Raw genomic sequence first — 16,128 nt, 5'->3', positions numbered from 1 at the left:
TTGGGTGAGCTCTTTATATATTTTAGTTATTAGCCCTTTTGTCGGGCTAGCTTCTCGGGTGGGAGAGAGAGACGACCGGGGACTCATGGCTGAGTGGTACGCAGTTCAGTCTTTATTCATGTGGAACGCAGCGCAGTCTAAGCTATCTCTAATCACAATCTTGTCCTTATATATCCTGAGGCGGAAGAGTCAGGTCTGAAGAGGATGTACGTAGGATAGGGGGTGGGGAGAAGGAAAAGCGTGCAAAACAGTGAGGGTTAAACCAATGCCCTGGAGGCAGGGCGGTGCTTAGTTAACAGTGGTTATGTAAATAGAATACAGTGTTAAGCAGGGGGGATTAAACCAATGAAATAGAAGGGTCTTAGAAGCAGAATTTAGAAGCAGACCAACAGCCCTTTGTCTGATGTATGGCTTATAAAGATCTCCCATTATTTAAGGAGTCTGTTTGTTGGTAGTTTCTTTTGCTGTGCAGAAGCTTTTTAATTTGATGTAGTCCCATTGGCTTATTTTTGCTTTAGTCTTCCTTGCAACTGGATTTATATCATTAAAGGTGGTTCAGGAGGAGGTAGGAGTGGTAGCTAAGAAATTGACAGTCAGGTACACAACTGTCTTATAAACAATTTTCCTAGTGATTTGAAGAAAAAAAAATCTGTTGGCTCAGTAAAATAACTCAAATGAATAATGTGTTTTAACATGTGAGAAGTACAGGTTTGAGCCTGGCCTCTGTTGCATTTAAGGAAGCTTTGGCTCTGTGGGCTCTTTCTTACTTTGTCTCTATCTTAAAAAAGAAAAAAAAGTTAAAGTTTGTTACATAAAATCTGCTAGAGATCATGAGAACTATTAGCAAATTGAAGTGAGATCATTTTTTTTTTTAATTTATAAAAAGGAAACGTTGACAAAACCATAGAATAAGAGGGATACAACTCCACACAATTCCCACCACTACAACTCCGTATCCCATTTCCTTCCCTGATAGCTTTCCTATTCTTTATCCCTCTGGGAGTATGGACCCAGGGTCACTGTGGGATGCAGAAGGTGGAAGATCTGTTTTCTGTAATTCTTCCTTTTCTTTCTTTCTTTCTTTCTTTCTTTCTTTCTTTCTTTCTTTCTTTCTTCTTTTTAAAGATTTTATTTATTTATGAAGACAATAGGGGTGTGTGTGTGGGGGGGTGGGTGGTGAACGGAACCAGACATCACTGTACTGGGGGTTAAACTTGGGACCTCATGCTTGAGTGTCCAATGCCTTATCTACTGTGCCACCTCCTGGACCACTGCAGTGAGAGATTTTCAAGTCAAATTAACATGTTTTTATGATAGACTACATGTGAGTGGAGGAAGAGTCGTAACTCAAGAGGATTTATATAGAATTTTGCTGTGGGAGATTGAGTGGGTGTGGTGCCATCTAAGAAGATAGGTAGGAGAAGAAGTGGCCTGGGGATAGAAGGATCACTTGGGCTTATTTGCTTATCAACTGTCAGTAGGACTAACATATCAAGTACTTATGAATTGTAAGAGGGATGTAGAGAGCATTCTGTTTTCTATACTTACTTGTAGGTAGGTGGTTGCTGTAGATACCAAAATTGAGAGAAAGTACACTGATAACATCTCTGCCTTCAGCTACTGCAGCAGGGATCCAAAACTTTGGAAGCAAATCCTAGAGAGACATGTATATGTGCATGCATGTGCAGGTCTGCAGCTTATTTGACTCTTCCTAGGGATTAAAAATGTTGTTCTAGAAGTTCTAAAATTTTTATGTTAGAGTATCCATATTAACTCATAATGCCTGTGGGGGGTTTACTGCACACAGAATCACATTATAGCTGTATTTCCATTGTGTACTTTTAATCTCTTGTTTCAATATTGCTCTGAAAGTGTCTTATATATCCTATTCCTTACCTTTTTACTAATTTTTTTTTTTAAATGGGAAACTGAGACTTAAATATATCAAATCAAAAAAAAGGGGGAGATTATTTTTCACTACTTATTTGAATGGCTGGGGCGAATTTACCAATATGCTAGGTAATTTTTGCTTCTTGAGCATTTTATTTTTATTTATTTATTTATTTATTTTTTAACTACCACTATGGTTATCACTGGGCCTCAGTGCTGGCAGTATGAATCCACTGTTCATGGCAGCCATTTTTTTCTTTTTATCTGAAGAGACAAATTGACTTGGCATGGGGACAGAGAGAGAGAAAGAACTTGTGACCGTCCTGCAGGTGGGGGCTGGGGCTCAAACCTGGGTCCTTGCACATGGTAAAGTGTGTGCTCGAGCAGGTGTGCCACTACCTGACCCTAGACATCGCCATAGTTTATGGAGGTCACCACTATTACAGATACTTGTAAGATGTAGTGATACTGAGATATCTGGCTAATTTTTCTTTTGTCTCATTTAGACATACCAGGGTCTACAGAGTTTGGAAGAAGTCTGTGTGTATCATCCTGGAGTACCTATTTTCCATGAAGGGTAACGTATGCATGACTAGTTAAAGCTTTATGATAGAGGTTAGAGAAGTGGTTTTTTTTTTTTTTGGTGGGTCTGTGGTTTATTAACAGGACTCTGGGTGGGGGCGGCTACTCGTTCTCCTCGCTGCGCAGCCTGGCGTTGGGGTTGGTGACCCTGATGGCCAGCTGGGCCGCCCGCTCCACGATGGCTTTGCGGTTCTTGGAGGAGACGTTGTGGGCGATCTCTGCGCAGTAGGACTTGTTGCACATGAGCAACACCTCCAGCTCCTTGACGTTGTGCACCAGGAACTTGCGGAAGCCGCTGGGCAGCATGTGCTTGGTCTTCCTGCTGCTGCCATAGCCGATGTTGGGCATCAGGATCTGCCCCTTGAAGTGGCGCCGCACGCGGTTGTCGATGCCCCTGGGCTTCCTCCAGTTCCTCTTGATCTTCACATAGCGGTCCGACTGGTGCCAGATGAACTTCTTGGTCCGCTTCTTGACGATCTTGGGCTTCACGAGGGGTCTGAGGGCCGCCATGATGCTGAGCAGCAGATGGACGACACCTCCGTAGGCAGTGCCGAGGAAGAGAGGAGGGCGGGGCGCAGGGGCTGATGGGACTCAGAAGTGTTTTTAAATAGGGTTTGCTGTGCTGTTCTAGGAGGCATTTTATTTTCTTGTCATGTACTCTTGAAAGTCATCATTTTACACATAACAGACTGAATCCAGATTATAGCTAAGTGGGTGTTGTGATTTTTTTTTTTTTTTAATTTTTTAAATATTCTCTTTTGTTGCCCTTGTTATTTTATTGTTGTAGTCATTGTTGGATAGGACAGAGAGAAATGGAGAGAGGAGGGGAAGACATAGGAGGAGAAAAAGACAGACACCTGCAGACCTGCTTCACTGCTTGTGAAGCGACCCCCTTGCAGGTGGGGAGCCAAGGCTTGAACTGGGATTTTTACGCCAATCCTTGTGCTTTGCGCCACCTGTGCTTAACCCGCTGTGCTACCACCTGACTCCCTTTTAAATTTTTTATTACTGATAGGTTTATCACTGGGGCACGGTGCTGACACTACAAATCCACTGCTCCTGGCAGCCATTTTTTCCTTTTATTAATTAGATAGCCCAGAGAGAAATTAAGAGAGGCTCGGAGATAAGAGGGTGAGAAAGAGACCTGCAGACCTAGTTCACTGCTTGTGAAGCAGACTCCCTGTAGGTGGGGAGCAGAGGCTTGAACCAGGGTCCTAGTGCTTGGTAATATGTGCCCTTAACCTAGTGTGTCACTGTCTGGCCTCTGGTGTGATTCAAACCTCATCTTTCATAGTTCAGTCTGGTGCATTTTTTGTTAGTTTCTGAATATATATATATGCCTTGGATGTTGCAAGACATTTACAGTTTTGGGCTTTGAATCACTTAAGACAGCACCAGAAGCTTTTTTCCACAACCTCAGTCATGAACCTTCTTCTTTTTTTTTTTTTTTTTTAATTTTTTAAAATTATTATTACTTATTTTCCCTTTTGTTGTCCTTGTTTTTTTTTTATTGTTGTTGATGTTGTTGTTAGATAGGACAGAGAGAAATGGAGAGAGGAGGGGAAGACAGGGGGAGAGAAAGATAGACACCTGCAGACCTGCTTCACTGCTTGTGAAGCAACTCCCCTGCAGGTGGGGAGCCGGGGGCTTGAACTGGGATCCTTATGCTGGTCCTTGCCCTTTGCCCCATGTGCACTTAACTGCTGCACTACCGCCCGACTCCCAGTCATGAACCTTCTCTTGTCACCTCCTTCCCTCTCAGTTTCTGGCTTTCTCTATTCAGTAAATAAAGATAATTGAAACAAAAATGTAGAGAGTTGGGCGGTAGCGCAGCGGGTTAAGCACACGTGGTGCAAAGCGCAAGGACCAGTGTAAGGATCCCGGTTCGAGCCTCTGGCTCCCCACCTGCAGGGGAGTTGCTTCACAGGCTGTGAAGCAGGTCTGCAGGTGCTACCTTTCTCTCCCCCTCTCTGTCTTCCCCTCCTCTCTCCATTTCTCTCTGTCCTACCCAACAATGACAACAATAAAACAACAAGGGTAACAAAAGGGATAAATACTAAAAAAAATTTAATGTAAAAAAATTAACAAAAAAAAACCCAACAAAGTACTGTGTTCAAATGTCCATGATACTTTCATATTTGTAAGAACTCATACCTGAAGTTATGCTGTATTTTTGGTCTTTGATTCTTCTCAGATAACAGTGGGTTTCACCTGCTTTGGGACTGACCATCACAGCTTGTATAGACATAGCTTGTATAGACATAACTTTTTTTTTTATTTGTTTGCCACTGAGTTTTACAGAACCCAGCAGAGACCCTTCCCCCACCTCCCAATTTCCTTTGAATCTCAAATAGAAATGGAGGAGAGATACACTGCACTCCACTATTGGTGAAGCTTCCTCTTGTACTGTGCATTGTACTTCCATGTGGTGCCAGGGGCTAAAACTCTTGTCCTCATGCATCATTGTTTGGGGTCAGTGTTTTTTCAAATACAAATAGAGAGGGGAAGCCACCGTAGCATCAGAGCTTGGACTTATAAGAAAATAACATTGCATACAATTGTTGTTTTCTTTGTTTATTTTATTATTATTTTTAAATTATCTGTATTTATTGGATAGAGACAGAATTCGAGAGGGGAGGGGGAGAGAGAGAGAGAGACAGACAGAGACAGAGACACACCTGCAGCCCTGCTTTACCACTGGCAAAGCTTTCCCCCTGCAGATAGGGGACCAGGGGATTGAACCTGGGTCCTTGCTCATTGTAACATGTGTCCTCAATCAGGTGTGCCACCACCTGGCCCCTCTTTGTTTATTTTTAACCAGGGGACTTCTGGGCTCTGGCTTATGGTGGTGCCATAATTTGAACCTAGGACTTTGAAACCGTGGGCATGAAAACATGTGTACACATGTGCTATTTCTTGCTTACTGGGTTATTATTATTGTCATCATCATGCTTCATTCTCTGTACCAGCCAACCTTTTTAGACAGAGGGAGAGAAAGACCACAGAGATGAAGCTTCCTCCAGTATAGTAGGGGACTGATTCAAACCTGGACTTCAAGGTTCATTTTATTTAAATTTATTTATTTTGCCACTAGGGTTATCAACTGGTGCTCAGTGTGTGTGTATGACTTCACTGTTCCCGGTGGCCTTTTTTTTTTTTTTTTTTTTTTCCTTGTGAGCGAGGGAGAGAAAGACTAGTACTGCCCTACTGTTCGAGTCTTCCCCTGTGTGTCCCTGTGTTGTGGCTTGGGCACAGAACTGGGTCTTTGCTCGTGGTGATGTGGATACTCCTATAGGGTGACCCATCTGCTGTTCCCCAGTTGATTTGTTTAATGGCACACTTTTTACTGTAACACTTCTGAGTTTGTTTGCTTATGAGAGTTTTTTGAACATTTTCTTTGACAAAGGATGAAGTACTGGAGCTGTTGTAGAAGAAAAACTTCTGATTTCAATACATTCTTAGCTCAGGAGGGCTGTACAACAGGGAAACACATATGGACCAAGAAGGATGCTGTAAGTGACTTTTCACAACAACACACTGAAATGTGTTCTGGGTAGTGGTGTACTCACTAGAGCGTGTATAGCCCCGGGTCCTCACATGTGGGGGAAACTTCATGAGTGGCAAAACAGTGCTATAGGTGTTCCCCCCCCCTAAAAATTATTAATGAGAAAGCTAGGAGAGAGAGAAAGAACTAGACATCATTCTGGTACATGTGCTGCCAGGGATTGAAGTTGGGACCTCCTGCTTGAGAGTCCAGTGCTTTATTCACTGTACCACCTCCTAGACTATAGCCCCCCCCCCCTTTTGCTAAAATTATTTATTATTGGGTAGAGAGAGAGATATTGAGATGGAATGGATAGAGGGAGAGAGATACCTGCAACCCTGCTTCACCATCATGAAGTTTTACCCTGCAGGTGGGGATCAGGGGCTTGAATCTGGGTCCTTGTGCATTGTAATGTGTGAGCTTAAGCAGGTGCACCACCACCCGTTCCCCCCCCCTCCATTTTCAAATAAAGACAGATAGACTGAAAGAAAAGGCAAAAATTGGCCACTGGGTTCAGGGGGTTTGTCATGAGACACTGAGCCCCAGCAATAATCATGGTGGCAAAAAAGAGTAGATACAGTGAGGGAGATAGCATGATGATTATGCAAACCACTATGCTATGTCCCCCACCTGAAATGTCCTTAACACTGTTCAACTCTGGCTTATGGTGGTCCTGGGGATTGCACTGAGGACCTTCTGAGCTTCAGGCATGAAAGTCTTGCAGAACTATTTGCTGTCTCCCAACCCAAACTTAGAACTTTATTGTAATTCCATGGCCTGCTTCCATTTTTTTTTTAAGTCATTTCCAGGCTCACTCATTAGTACATTTTAGACATCTGATTCTCTTATTTGCTACATAAATGCTGTTCAGCCCTTTGGTAGGTACACTAGTCTTGTGGCCAAGCAGAGGGCAGGTTTGTTTCAGTGGAACAGAAGTATCAGTTCTGTTTGGGGAGATAAAGTCACAGTCTTGTGCAACATTTTCTTTCTTTCTTTCTTTTTTTTTTTTTTTTTCCCAGAGTGCTGTTAAGCTCTGGCTTGTGGTGGGGAAATAGCACCTGAGACTTTGTTAGCCTCAGGTTTGAGAAACTGCAGAACCATTATGCATATCTACCCCTGCCCTGAGACATTTTCTTAATTAAAAAAATACTAGTAATTTTCAAAAAATCATGACAACAAAATGAATAGCTAACACATAGAGTCCTGATATTGCAGCTTTTCTTACAAAGCTATTTAAAATTGTTAAAAAGTTGAAAGAAGTTATCAGTCTTACATCCTTGGATAGCTTATTTTTTTATTATTGTAGTTATTGTTATTGATGCCATTGTTGTTGGATAGGACAGAGAAATGGAGAGAGAAGGGGAAGACGGGGGAGACAAAGACAGACACCTGCAGACTTGCTTCACGGTTTGTGAAACGACTCCCCTGCAGGTGGGGAACCGGGATCCTTATGCCGGTCCTTGCTCTTTGCGCCATCTGAGCTTAACCCGCTGCGCTACTGACCGACTCCCTGAAAGCTTATTTTATAATACATTAGATCAGTTTTACTTTTTTTTTTTAAAGACTTTGTTTTTTCTTTATTTATTGGATAGATAGAGACAGAGAGAAATTGAGAGAAGAAGGGGAGATAGAGAGTAAAACAGAGAGACACCTGCAGCTCTACTTCGCCACTTGTGAAGCTTTTCCCCTGCAGGTGGGGACCAGGTGCGCCACCGCCTGGCCCTGTTTTACATTCTTTCCTTTTTTTTAAGTTCTTATTGGCGCTGATAACCACAAGATAACATACTTCATTACATTTATTTTTTAACTTATGAATTATCTGTGAAATTTCATATTGCTTTATGGATCCATTCTACAGTTCGAGTATTCTGTATTCTGTAATTCCTGCTCGTCAATAACAGGATGGATTATTACATTTCTCAGGTTAGAATCGCTAGCCTGCCACAATGCTTCTAGGAAAGGGCGACGGTTCTCAGGTTAGAATCGCTAGCCTGCCACAATGTTTCTAGGAAAGGGCGACGGTTCTCCTTGTCTCTTTGTTGTCAGCCCCTCCCCATTACTGGTTGCGGATTGGTGCTTGTCTGATGAGTTTACTAGTTGCTGTGTGTTTTTAAACCTTTCTTACTTTTTTGATAGAGAGCCCAGCACCCCTGACTTCATCCCTGCAGATGGAGACCAGTGGCTTGAACCTGGGTTTTGGTTCATGTGTGTGCTCTACTAGGTGTACCACCAACCCACCCCTTATTTTTTTCTCTAAGACCTAAAAGTGTGAACATTTTAGGGACCAGGAGAGCACCCATGTTAGCATGCACGAGGACTGGGGTTCCAGCCCTGGACACGACACGGGACACTGCACAAAAGGGTGCCTTTGCAGGTGCTTTGGTGTCTCTCTCTGTCTCTGTTCCTCTCCTTTTTTTTCACCCTTGGTGGAGGAAGAGCTGCTAAGAACACTGGGATGCAGGCACAAAGCCCCTCTGAAACCCTGGCAGCAAGGGGAAAGAGAAGAGTTTTTGTTTTGGGAAAAACGTTTTCAAAGCATAGCCCATTATGAAGTAGTCTTTGTTGCTGTAATTATTATATGCAGTTATCAGATATTGTCTAAACTTGTATCTAGGGACAAAATATGAATGATGTAAACAAATTCAGTTAGTATGATTGTACTGAAATGTAAGTCTTTCCCACTAGTAATATCTTGTTAATTTAAATGGACTTCATATCTAAAATAATGATTTGTCTCAATTTAAAATAGTATTTGGTATAACACTGGTTGTTAATAACTATTTCCATACTAGTAATCAGAAGATTACTTCCTCAAGTTCCTGCCTTTATGCATGTCATTGAGAAAAAAATAATTATTCAGTAAGAACAGTATGATAAGTAGTTATTTCTCTCAAATTCTGATGTATAAGAAATACATATTCGAGGCCTGGGAGATGGTATAGTGGATAAAGCATTGGACTCTCAAGCATGAGGTCCTGAGTTCAATCCCTGGAAGCACATGTACCAGAGTGATGTCTGCTTCTTTCTTTCTTTCCTCCTATCTTTCTCATTAATAAGTAAATAAAATCTTAAAGAAAAAAAATAGATATTCATGGAGCTATGATACTGTTCGCTGTACTCCTCTAAGTAACTGTCTGTCTTTAGTCTTCAAAGAATGTTTTATGACTGTACTTTGTAAGTTGCTGAATGTTAAAATTGCATAGAAGTTAATAGGAGTTTTGAAATTGGTTAATTTTCTAATATTTTAAATGGTTGAATTTTAGTATTTTAAATGTATATTAATGTCTGAGAGAACAAAATCAAGTGGGAGGAATGAACATGTCCTTACATTACAAAAGTATAAAAATGTCTTATTTTGCAATATATTTTCCTGTTTAAATTTCTTGGGAACTTTAGAAGTTGTTTGCCTTTAAAAACAAAAATTAGGGTTGGCAAAATAACTTGCTTAGCTAGTGTACCTGCTTTGCCATGCACGGGACCCAGGTTTGAGCTTCAGTGCTGTGGGATCTTTATCCTCTTCTCTGTTACTTCTTTCTTTCTTTTTTTCAATTTCTTTATTGCGGGATTAATGTTTTTCAGCTGACAGTAAATACAGTAGTTTGTACATGCATAACATGTCTCAGTTTTCCACATAACAATACAACCCCCACTAGGTTCTTGGTCATCCTTTTCCAGGACCTGTACTCTCCACACTTACCCACCCCAGTCTTTTACTTTGGTTTCTCTCTGTTATTTCTCTATTTCTTTCTGAAGAAAAGTCAACCTGATGTGTTGAATCTTGGCCACAACAACAAAATAAAGAATTATGGTGATCTGGGAGGTGACACAGTGGATAAAGCATTAGACTATGAAGCATGAGGTCCCAAGTTCAATCCCTGACAGCATATGGACCAGCATGCTCTCTGATTCTTTCTCTCTCTCCACCTATCTTCTGCATGAATAAATAAATAAAATCTTTTTTAAAATATTTATTATTGGATAGAGACAGAGAAACTGAGAGGGAGAGGTAGAGAGAGAGACAGAGAGACACCTACAGCCCTGCTTCACCACGTGTGAAGCTTTCTCCCTGCAGGTGGGGACCAGGGACTTGAACCTGGGTCCCTGTGTCCTCTGTAATGTGTGCTTAACTAGGTGTGTCACCACCTGGCCCCCAAATAAATAAAACCTTAAAAAAAAGTTAGCTATGATAAATTTTTTTCTCAAGTGGCTTATAATCTTTTTAAAAAGAAGTAATTATGTGATACTCATAATTTCATAAAGCTCCTTTTATATTACAGGGGAATAAAGTTGTTCCATGTCGACATGACTGGCATCAGACAGGGGGTGAAGTCACGATTTCAGTGTACGCCAAAAATTCACTTCCAGAACTTAGTCAAGTGGAAGCAAATAGCACATTGGTAAGTATGGTAAATGTCTGAGTGAAAATTGTCTTTCTCCATCGTTATTTGTTAACATATTATGAGATTTTATTCTTATTTGAATTCATTTTAAGATTTTATTTTTTTGGGGGGATGGGTAGTGGCCACTTGGTTGAGTGCACACATTACAATGTGTAAGGACCCAGTTTTAAGCCTGTGATCCCCACCTGCAAGGGCCAAGGTTCATAAGTGGTGAAACAGGGCTGCAGGTGTCTCTCTCCCTGTGTATCTTCCCCTTAACTCTTCTGTCTCCAAAAAGTTAATAAACCTGTTAGAGATTTTATTATTCATTAGACAAAGACAAATTGAGGGAAGGGGGAGATAGAGAGATAGATATCCTGCAGCACTGCTTCACTGCTTGTGAAGCTTCCCCCCTGTAGATGGGACCAGGGCCTTGAACCACCACCCAGCCAACCCCAAAATAATTAATTTTTCTATAACTTGTTTTCTGAGAGAGACACTAGAGAACTGCTCAGTTTTTGCATATATTGTGTTGGGCACTGAATCTCGGGCTTCTGGGGCTTTAGCAGAGCAAGTCGTGCTCTAATGCTAAGCTACCTAGCTCTGAGATTTTTTTTTTTTTAATTTTTTATTTAAGAAAGGATTAACGAACAAAACCATAAGGTAGGAGGGGTACAACTCCACACAATTCCCACCACCCAATCTCCTTAACCCACCCCCTCCCATGATAGCTTTCCCATTCTCTATCCCTCTGGGAGCATGGACCCAGGGTCATTGGGGGTTGCAGAAGGTAGAAGGTCTGGCTTCTGTAATTGCTTCCCCGCTGAACATGGGCATTGACTGGTCGGTCCATACTCCCAGTCTGCCTCTCTCTTTCCCTAGTAAGGTGTGTCTCTGGGGAAGCTGAGCTCCAGGACACATTGGTGGGGTCTTCAATCCAGGGAAGCCTGGCCAGCATCCTGGTGGCATCTGGAACCTGGTGATTGAAAAGAGAGTTAACATACGAAGCCAAACAAATTGTTGAGCAATCATGGATCCCAAGCTTGGAATAGTGGAGAGGAAGTGTTAGGGAGGTACTCACTGCAAACTCTAGTGTACTTCTGCTTTCAGGTATATATTTTGCAGTAGTTTATGGATACGTGTGAACATAAGCTCTCTTTCACAGAAACTGGTGTATATCTAGGTTATGGGACTTTGTTAGAAGGTGAACCACCTGAGATGAAATTAGAGTGTACTATAAAAGGAAAGGTCTCACCCGAGTAATGAAGCTGAAGGGTTGTCATTCCACTCGTGAAGTCTCTGGACACAGTCTGAGGTGAAGCATGTTGAGGTGGCAATCGTTGCGTTGGTTAGGTTGTGATCGGTGGATGCAATGAGATTTTTTTTTTTTTTAAGACACACACACACACACACACACACACACACACACACACACACACACGAGAGTAAAACTTCATTAATTATGGTGGGGCCAGGCTTGAACCTGGACAGACGGGGACACACACACACACACACACACACACACACACACACACACACACACACACACACACACACACGAGAGTAAAACTTCATTAATTATGGTGGGGCCAGGCTTGAACCTGGACAGACGGGGACACACACACACACACACACACACACACACGCACACGAGAGTAAAGCTTCATTAATTATGGTGGGGCCAGGCTTGAACCTGGACGGATGGACGGACACACACACACACACACACACACACACACACACACACACACACGAGAGTAAAGCTTCATTAATTATGGTGGGCCAGGCTTGAACCTGGACACACACACACACACACACACACACATGAGAGTAAAGCTTCATTAATTATGGTGGGGCCAGGCTTGAGCCTGGATGGACACACACACACACACACACACACACACACGAGAGTAAAGCTTCATTAATTATGGTGGGGCCAGGCTTGAACCTGGACGGACGGGGACACACACACACACACACAGAGTAAAGCTTCATTATGGTGGGGCCAGGCTTGAACCTGGACGGATGGGGACACACACACACACACACACACACGAGAGTAAAGCTTCATTAATTATGGTGGGGCCAGGCTTGAACCTGGACGGACGGACGGACACACACACACACACACACACACACACACGAGAGTAAAGCTTCATTAATTATGGTGGGGCCAGGCTTGAACCTGGACAGACGGACACACACACACACAGACACACACACACACACACACACACACACACGAGAGTAAAGCTTCTAATTATGGTGGGGCCAGGCTTGAACCTGGACGGACGGACGGACACATACACACACACACACACACACACACACACACACACACACACACACGAGAGTAAAGCTTCATTAATTATGGTGGGGCCAGGCTTGAACCTGCCGCAGGCTGATAGCAAAGCATTGCACTGTACAAGTAAGCCATTTCGCCAGTCTCCTGAAATTTTGTCATCTTTTCCATTCTTTGCAAGAATAGTTGGGAGTTGTTTTCACAGAAGTTACTTTAAATAAAATTTCTGCATAGTAGAATATTTACTATATATATATATATTTATTTATTTATTTATTTTAGATAGGAATTGAGAGGGAAAGAGAGATTGAAGTGGGGGCGGGTAGGGAGGAAGGGACACTGATGAAGCTTCCTCCTCTGCCGATGGGAACCAGGGGCTTGAACCTGGGTCCTTGTGCCCTATAGTGTGTGCACTCTACCAGGCTTGCCCCCATGGTAGAATATTCTGGAAACTATAAAGCAACTTAGAGTATTTGCTGAATGTAGTACTTACTCTCAGTATAAAACTTTAAAGAAGAATTTTTTTCCAGATGATGACTTTTTGAAATAAAACAGTGTTAATTAAAACTGCTTAAATGATTTTATACCAGTGTTTTCTAACATTTATAATCATGTGATAAACCTTTGCTTTTGATCAGTTAGTTTTCTTCTTTTACAGTTAAATGTGCACATTGTATTTGAAGGAGAGAAGGAGTTTCATCAAAATGTGAAATTATGGGGTGTAAGTATTCTGAATCCACTGGAATTTTTTCTTATTACCAATAAGTTTTTTTGTTTACGATATAAAAACAAGGGGGCCAGGTGGTGGCGCACCTGGTTAAGCACTTACATTACAGTGTGCGAGGACCCACGTTCGAGCCCCTGGCCCCTACCTGCAGTGGGAAAGCTTCACTACTAGTGGTGAGGCAGGACTGAAGTTGTCTCTCTTTCTCTTACCCTCACCTCTCAATTTCTCTCTTGTCTCTATCCAATAATAATAATGATAGTAATAAAAAAGATATAAAGACAACCACAGAAGCTTTTGTTTGTTTTTTTAAATTAATTAATATTTATTTTAAAACAACCATTGTAACTACCAGGTGTACTATCCCTTTGTTACGTTACAGGTGATTGATGTCAAACGAAGTTATGTAACTATGACTGCAACAAAGATTGAGATCACCATGAGAAAAGCTGAACCTATGCAATGGGCAAGCCTTGAACTACCTGCAGCTCAAAAGCAGAAAGAACAAAAAGAAGATACAAAGGAATGAGTTGAAAGACAAAAAGCTTTATTACCTGTTTTAGGATTTATAGCATGAGGTGAAGTGTTGATTTGCTGCTCTAGTCCTTTGTTTTGTTATTGATGCTGTTGAATCTGGCATTTTGTGTTAAACAGTAGAGCTTTTTCCTTCCTTCCTTCCTTCCTCCCTCCCTCCCTTCCTTCCTCTCTTACACACACACACACACACACACTCACTCACTCACTCACTCACTCACTCACTCACTCACACACTCCTATATATCAGAGCACATCTTAGCTCTGACTACTGGTGGTGCCAAGGACTAAATCTGAGATCTCTTGAATGCATGTCCTGTGTGCTACCACTGTGAATCTTCCTGAAAAATGTAGGTTCTCAAAAGCCAAAGTCAATTTGTCATTTTGTGCCTCTCATCTTTGAGTTACATGAGATTGCTTATTAATTTTCCCATACCAGTAGAGCTTTAATGTGTCCTCTACTTGAGGAAGTTAGAAAAAGCTCTTAAATAGCTATAGTACAATGTTAAGCTGAAAAAAGTAAAGAAAAAATTGTTTTGCTCACCTCTCTTATCTCAATAAAGCAAGTTGGAATGTCTTTTATTTATTTTAGTTTTTCACTAGTTTGCATTCCTATAATACTGAAAAATCTTCAGGGAAAAGATGAAGCTCTGTGCTGTTTTTCACTCGGCAATTTTCTAGAAGGATTATTTCTGAAGTATTTAAGAAAAATGGAATATATGCATTGATGGAAAAATTAGAATTTATTTACAACTGTAGCTGAATTATTTAAAAAATTGCATTGATACTTGTGTTACCTGGCAACAGGCAACAGCTTGATTTGAGAGTATAAGAAATGATAGTCTCAGGGCCAGGTCATGACCCACCCAATAAAGTGCACACTTTACCTTGTCTGAGGACCTTCCCTATGGAAGCCTTGTGACCAGCATTGCAGTGCTGTAGAGGTCTTTTTTTTTTTTTTTAATATTTTATTATTTATTTATTCCCTTTTGTTGCGCTTGTTGTTTTATTGTTGTAGCTATTATTGTTGTTGTCGTCGTTGTTGGATAGGACAGAGAGAAATGGAGAGAGGAGGGGAAGACAGAGAGGGGGAGAGAAAGACAGACACCAGCAGACCTGCTTCACCGCCTGGGAAGTGACTCCCCTGCAGGTGGGGAGCCGGGGTTCGAACCGGGATCCTTATGCCGGTCCTTGCGCTTTGCGCCACCTGCGCTTAACCCGCTGTGCTACAGCCCGACTCCCCGCTGTAGAGGTCTTTATCCTTTTCTATTTTTTTTTTTTTTGTCAGCACAAAAAGGGGAAGGAATAGGAAGGTAGGAAGGGGGAAAAATGATTACCAGGAATGGTGGTTATCATGCAGGTATTGAGCCCCAAAGAAAACCTTGGTGGCAAAAGAAAAAGTAGCCTAGAAGGTGACATTGCTGGTAGAGATACTAAGACCTACACCCTGAGTCACATGTTTGGGGTTGATACTTTACCTCTCATTAATAAGTAAAAACATATTTAAACCAGGAAAGATAGGAGTCTTGAGATAGCCATTTGTATAAGGCTAAACAATAGTGATTAAACATCTTCCCTGATTACAATATCTTTGAAAAATGTTAGGACTTCATTGAACTTGATTTATAGCCTACATCCCCTCCTAAAATCTTTATGGTTAATAAAGAAAAGTTACATGTATAGACTAGACCTCCCTGAAGGAAAATGATTTGTGAAATTTCGCCTTAAAGGCCGTGATTTGGAAATGGCCCAGCAATAGAGCACAGGGCTTGTAGGCCTGAAGCTTTGAGTTTGGTGCCTAGCACTACATGTTCTAGTTACGGAGTTAAGTTGGGGTATCAGAAAACTAAAGTTTAAAGCAAGTTTTTATGACTCATTAGAGTGCACTGGGGGGGTGAATTTGGGCCTCCTGGCATGTGAGCTCTGTGTTGTATCTTCAAGGCCCAATAAGAATTAAAAGCTCTTTTTTGGGATCTGTATCAGATTGAGGTTATTTGAAAGTGCTTTAAGGGGGGGGGGGGGGATCAAGTGATAGCGCAGTGGGCTAAGTGCATGTGGTGTAAAGCGCAAGGACCGGAATAAGGATCCCAGTTTGAGCCCCTTGCTCCCCACCTGCAGGGGAGTCGCTTCACCCTGCAGGGGTGAAGCAGGTCTGCAGGTGTCTGTCTTTATC

At 41.9% G+C, this 16,128-nt stretch overlaps 3 protein-coding genes across 8 annotated transcripts in view; 1 reads left to right on the top strand and 2 right to left on the bottom strand.

Annotated features, from left to right (window-relative positions):
- CHORDC1 (cysteine and histidine rich domain containing 1) overlaps positions 1–14,532 on the top strand; it is a 35,303-nt gene extending 20,771 nt beyond the window's left edge. For both annotated transcript variants that reach the window (XM_060188396.1, XM_060188397.1), the window contains 5 exons: positions 2,397–2,467; positions 5,879–5,984; positions 10,294–10,413; positions 13,356–13,418; positions 13,804–14,532. In XM_060188396.1, the coding sequence (XP_060044379.1) occupies positions 2,397–2,467; positions 5,879–5,984; positions 10,294–10,413; positions 13,356–13,418; positions 13,804–13,950 (507 nt within the window). In that variant the 3' untranslated portion in view covers positions 13,951–14,532. The remainder of the gene's footprint in view (positions 1–2,396; positions 2,468–5,878; positions 5,985–10,293; positions 10,414–13,355; positions 13,419–13,803) is intronic.
- Positions 1–16,128, bottom strand: part of PIGG (phosphatidylinositol glycan anchor biosynthesis class G) — a 264,955-nt gene that overhangs the window by 57,313 nt on the left and 191,514 nt on the right. The window lies entirely within an intron of this gene.
- On the bottom strand, positions 2,519–3,047 carry LOC103127660 (large ribosomal subunit protein eL32-like). The gene has a single exon (XM_060188398.1). The coding sequence runs from the start codon at positions 2,980–2,982 to the stop codon at positions 2,575–2,577; it is 408 nt and encodes a 135-aa protein (XP_060044381.1). The 5' UTR covers positions 2,983–3,047; the 3' UTR covers positions 2,519–2,574.

This window comes from Erinaceus europaeus, chromosome 3, assembly GCF_950295315.1.
Source record: "Erinaceus europaeus chromosome 3, mEriEur2.1, whole genome shotgun sequence".
In the NCBI taxonomy this organism is placed as follows: Eukaryota; Metazoa; Chordata; class Mammalia; order Eulipotyphla; family Erinaceidae; genus Erinaceus; species Erinaceus europaeus.
The sequence above is the reverse complement of the archived record's forward strand: the minus strand, read 5'-3'. Positions and strand labels throughout refer to the sequence as shown.

What these genes read in the sequence shown, in the direction of transcription:
- LOC103127660 (XM_060188398.1), bottom strand. Translation starts at nt 2,982, where the DNA reads ATGGCGGCCCTCAGACCCCTCGTGAAGCCCAAGATCGTCAAGAAGCGG.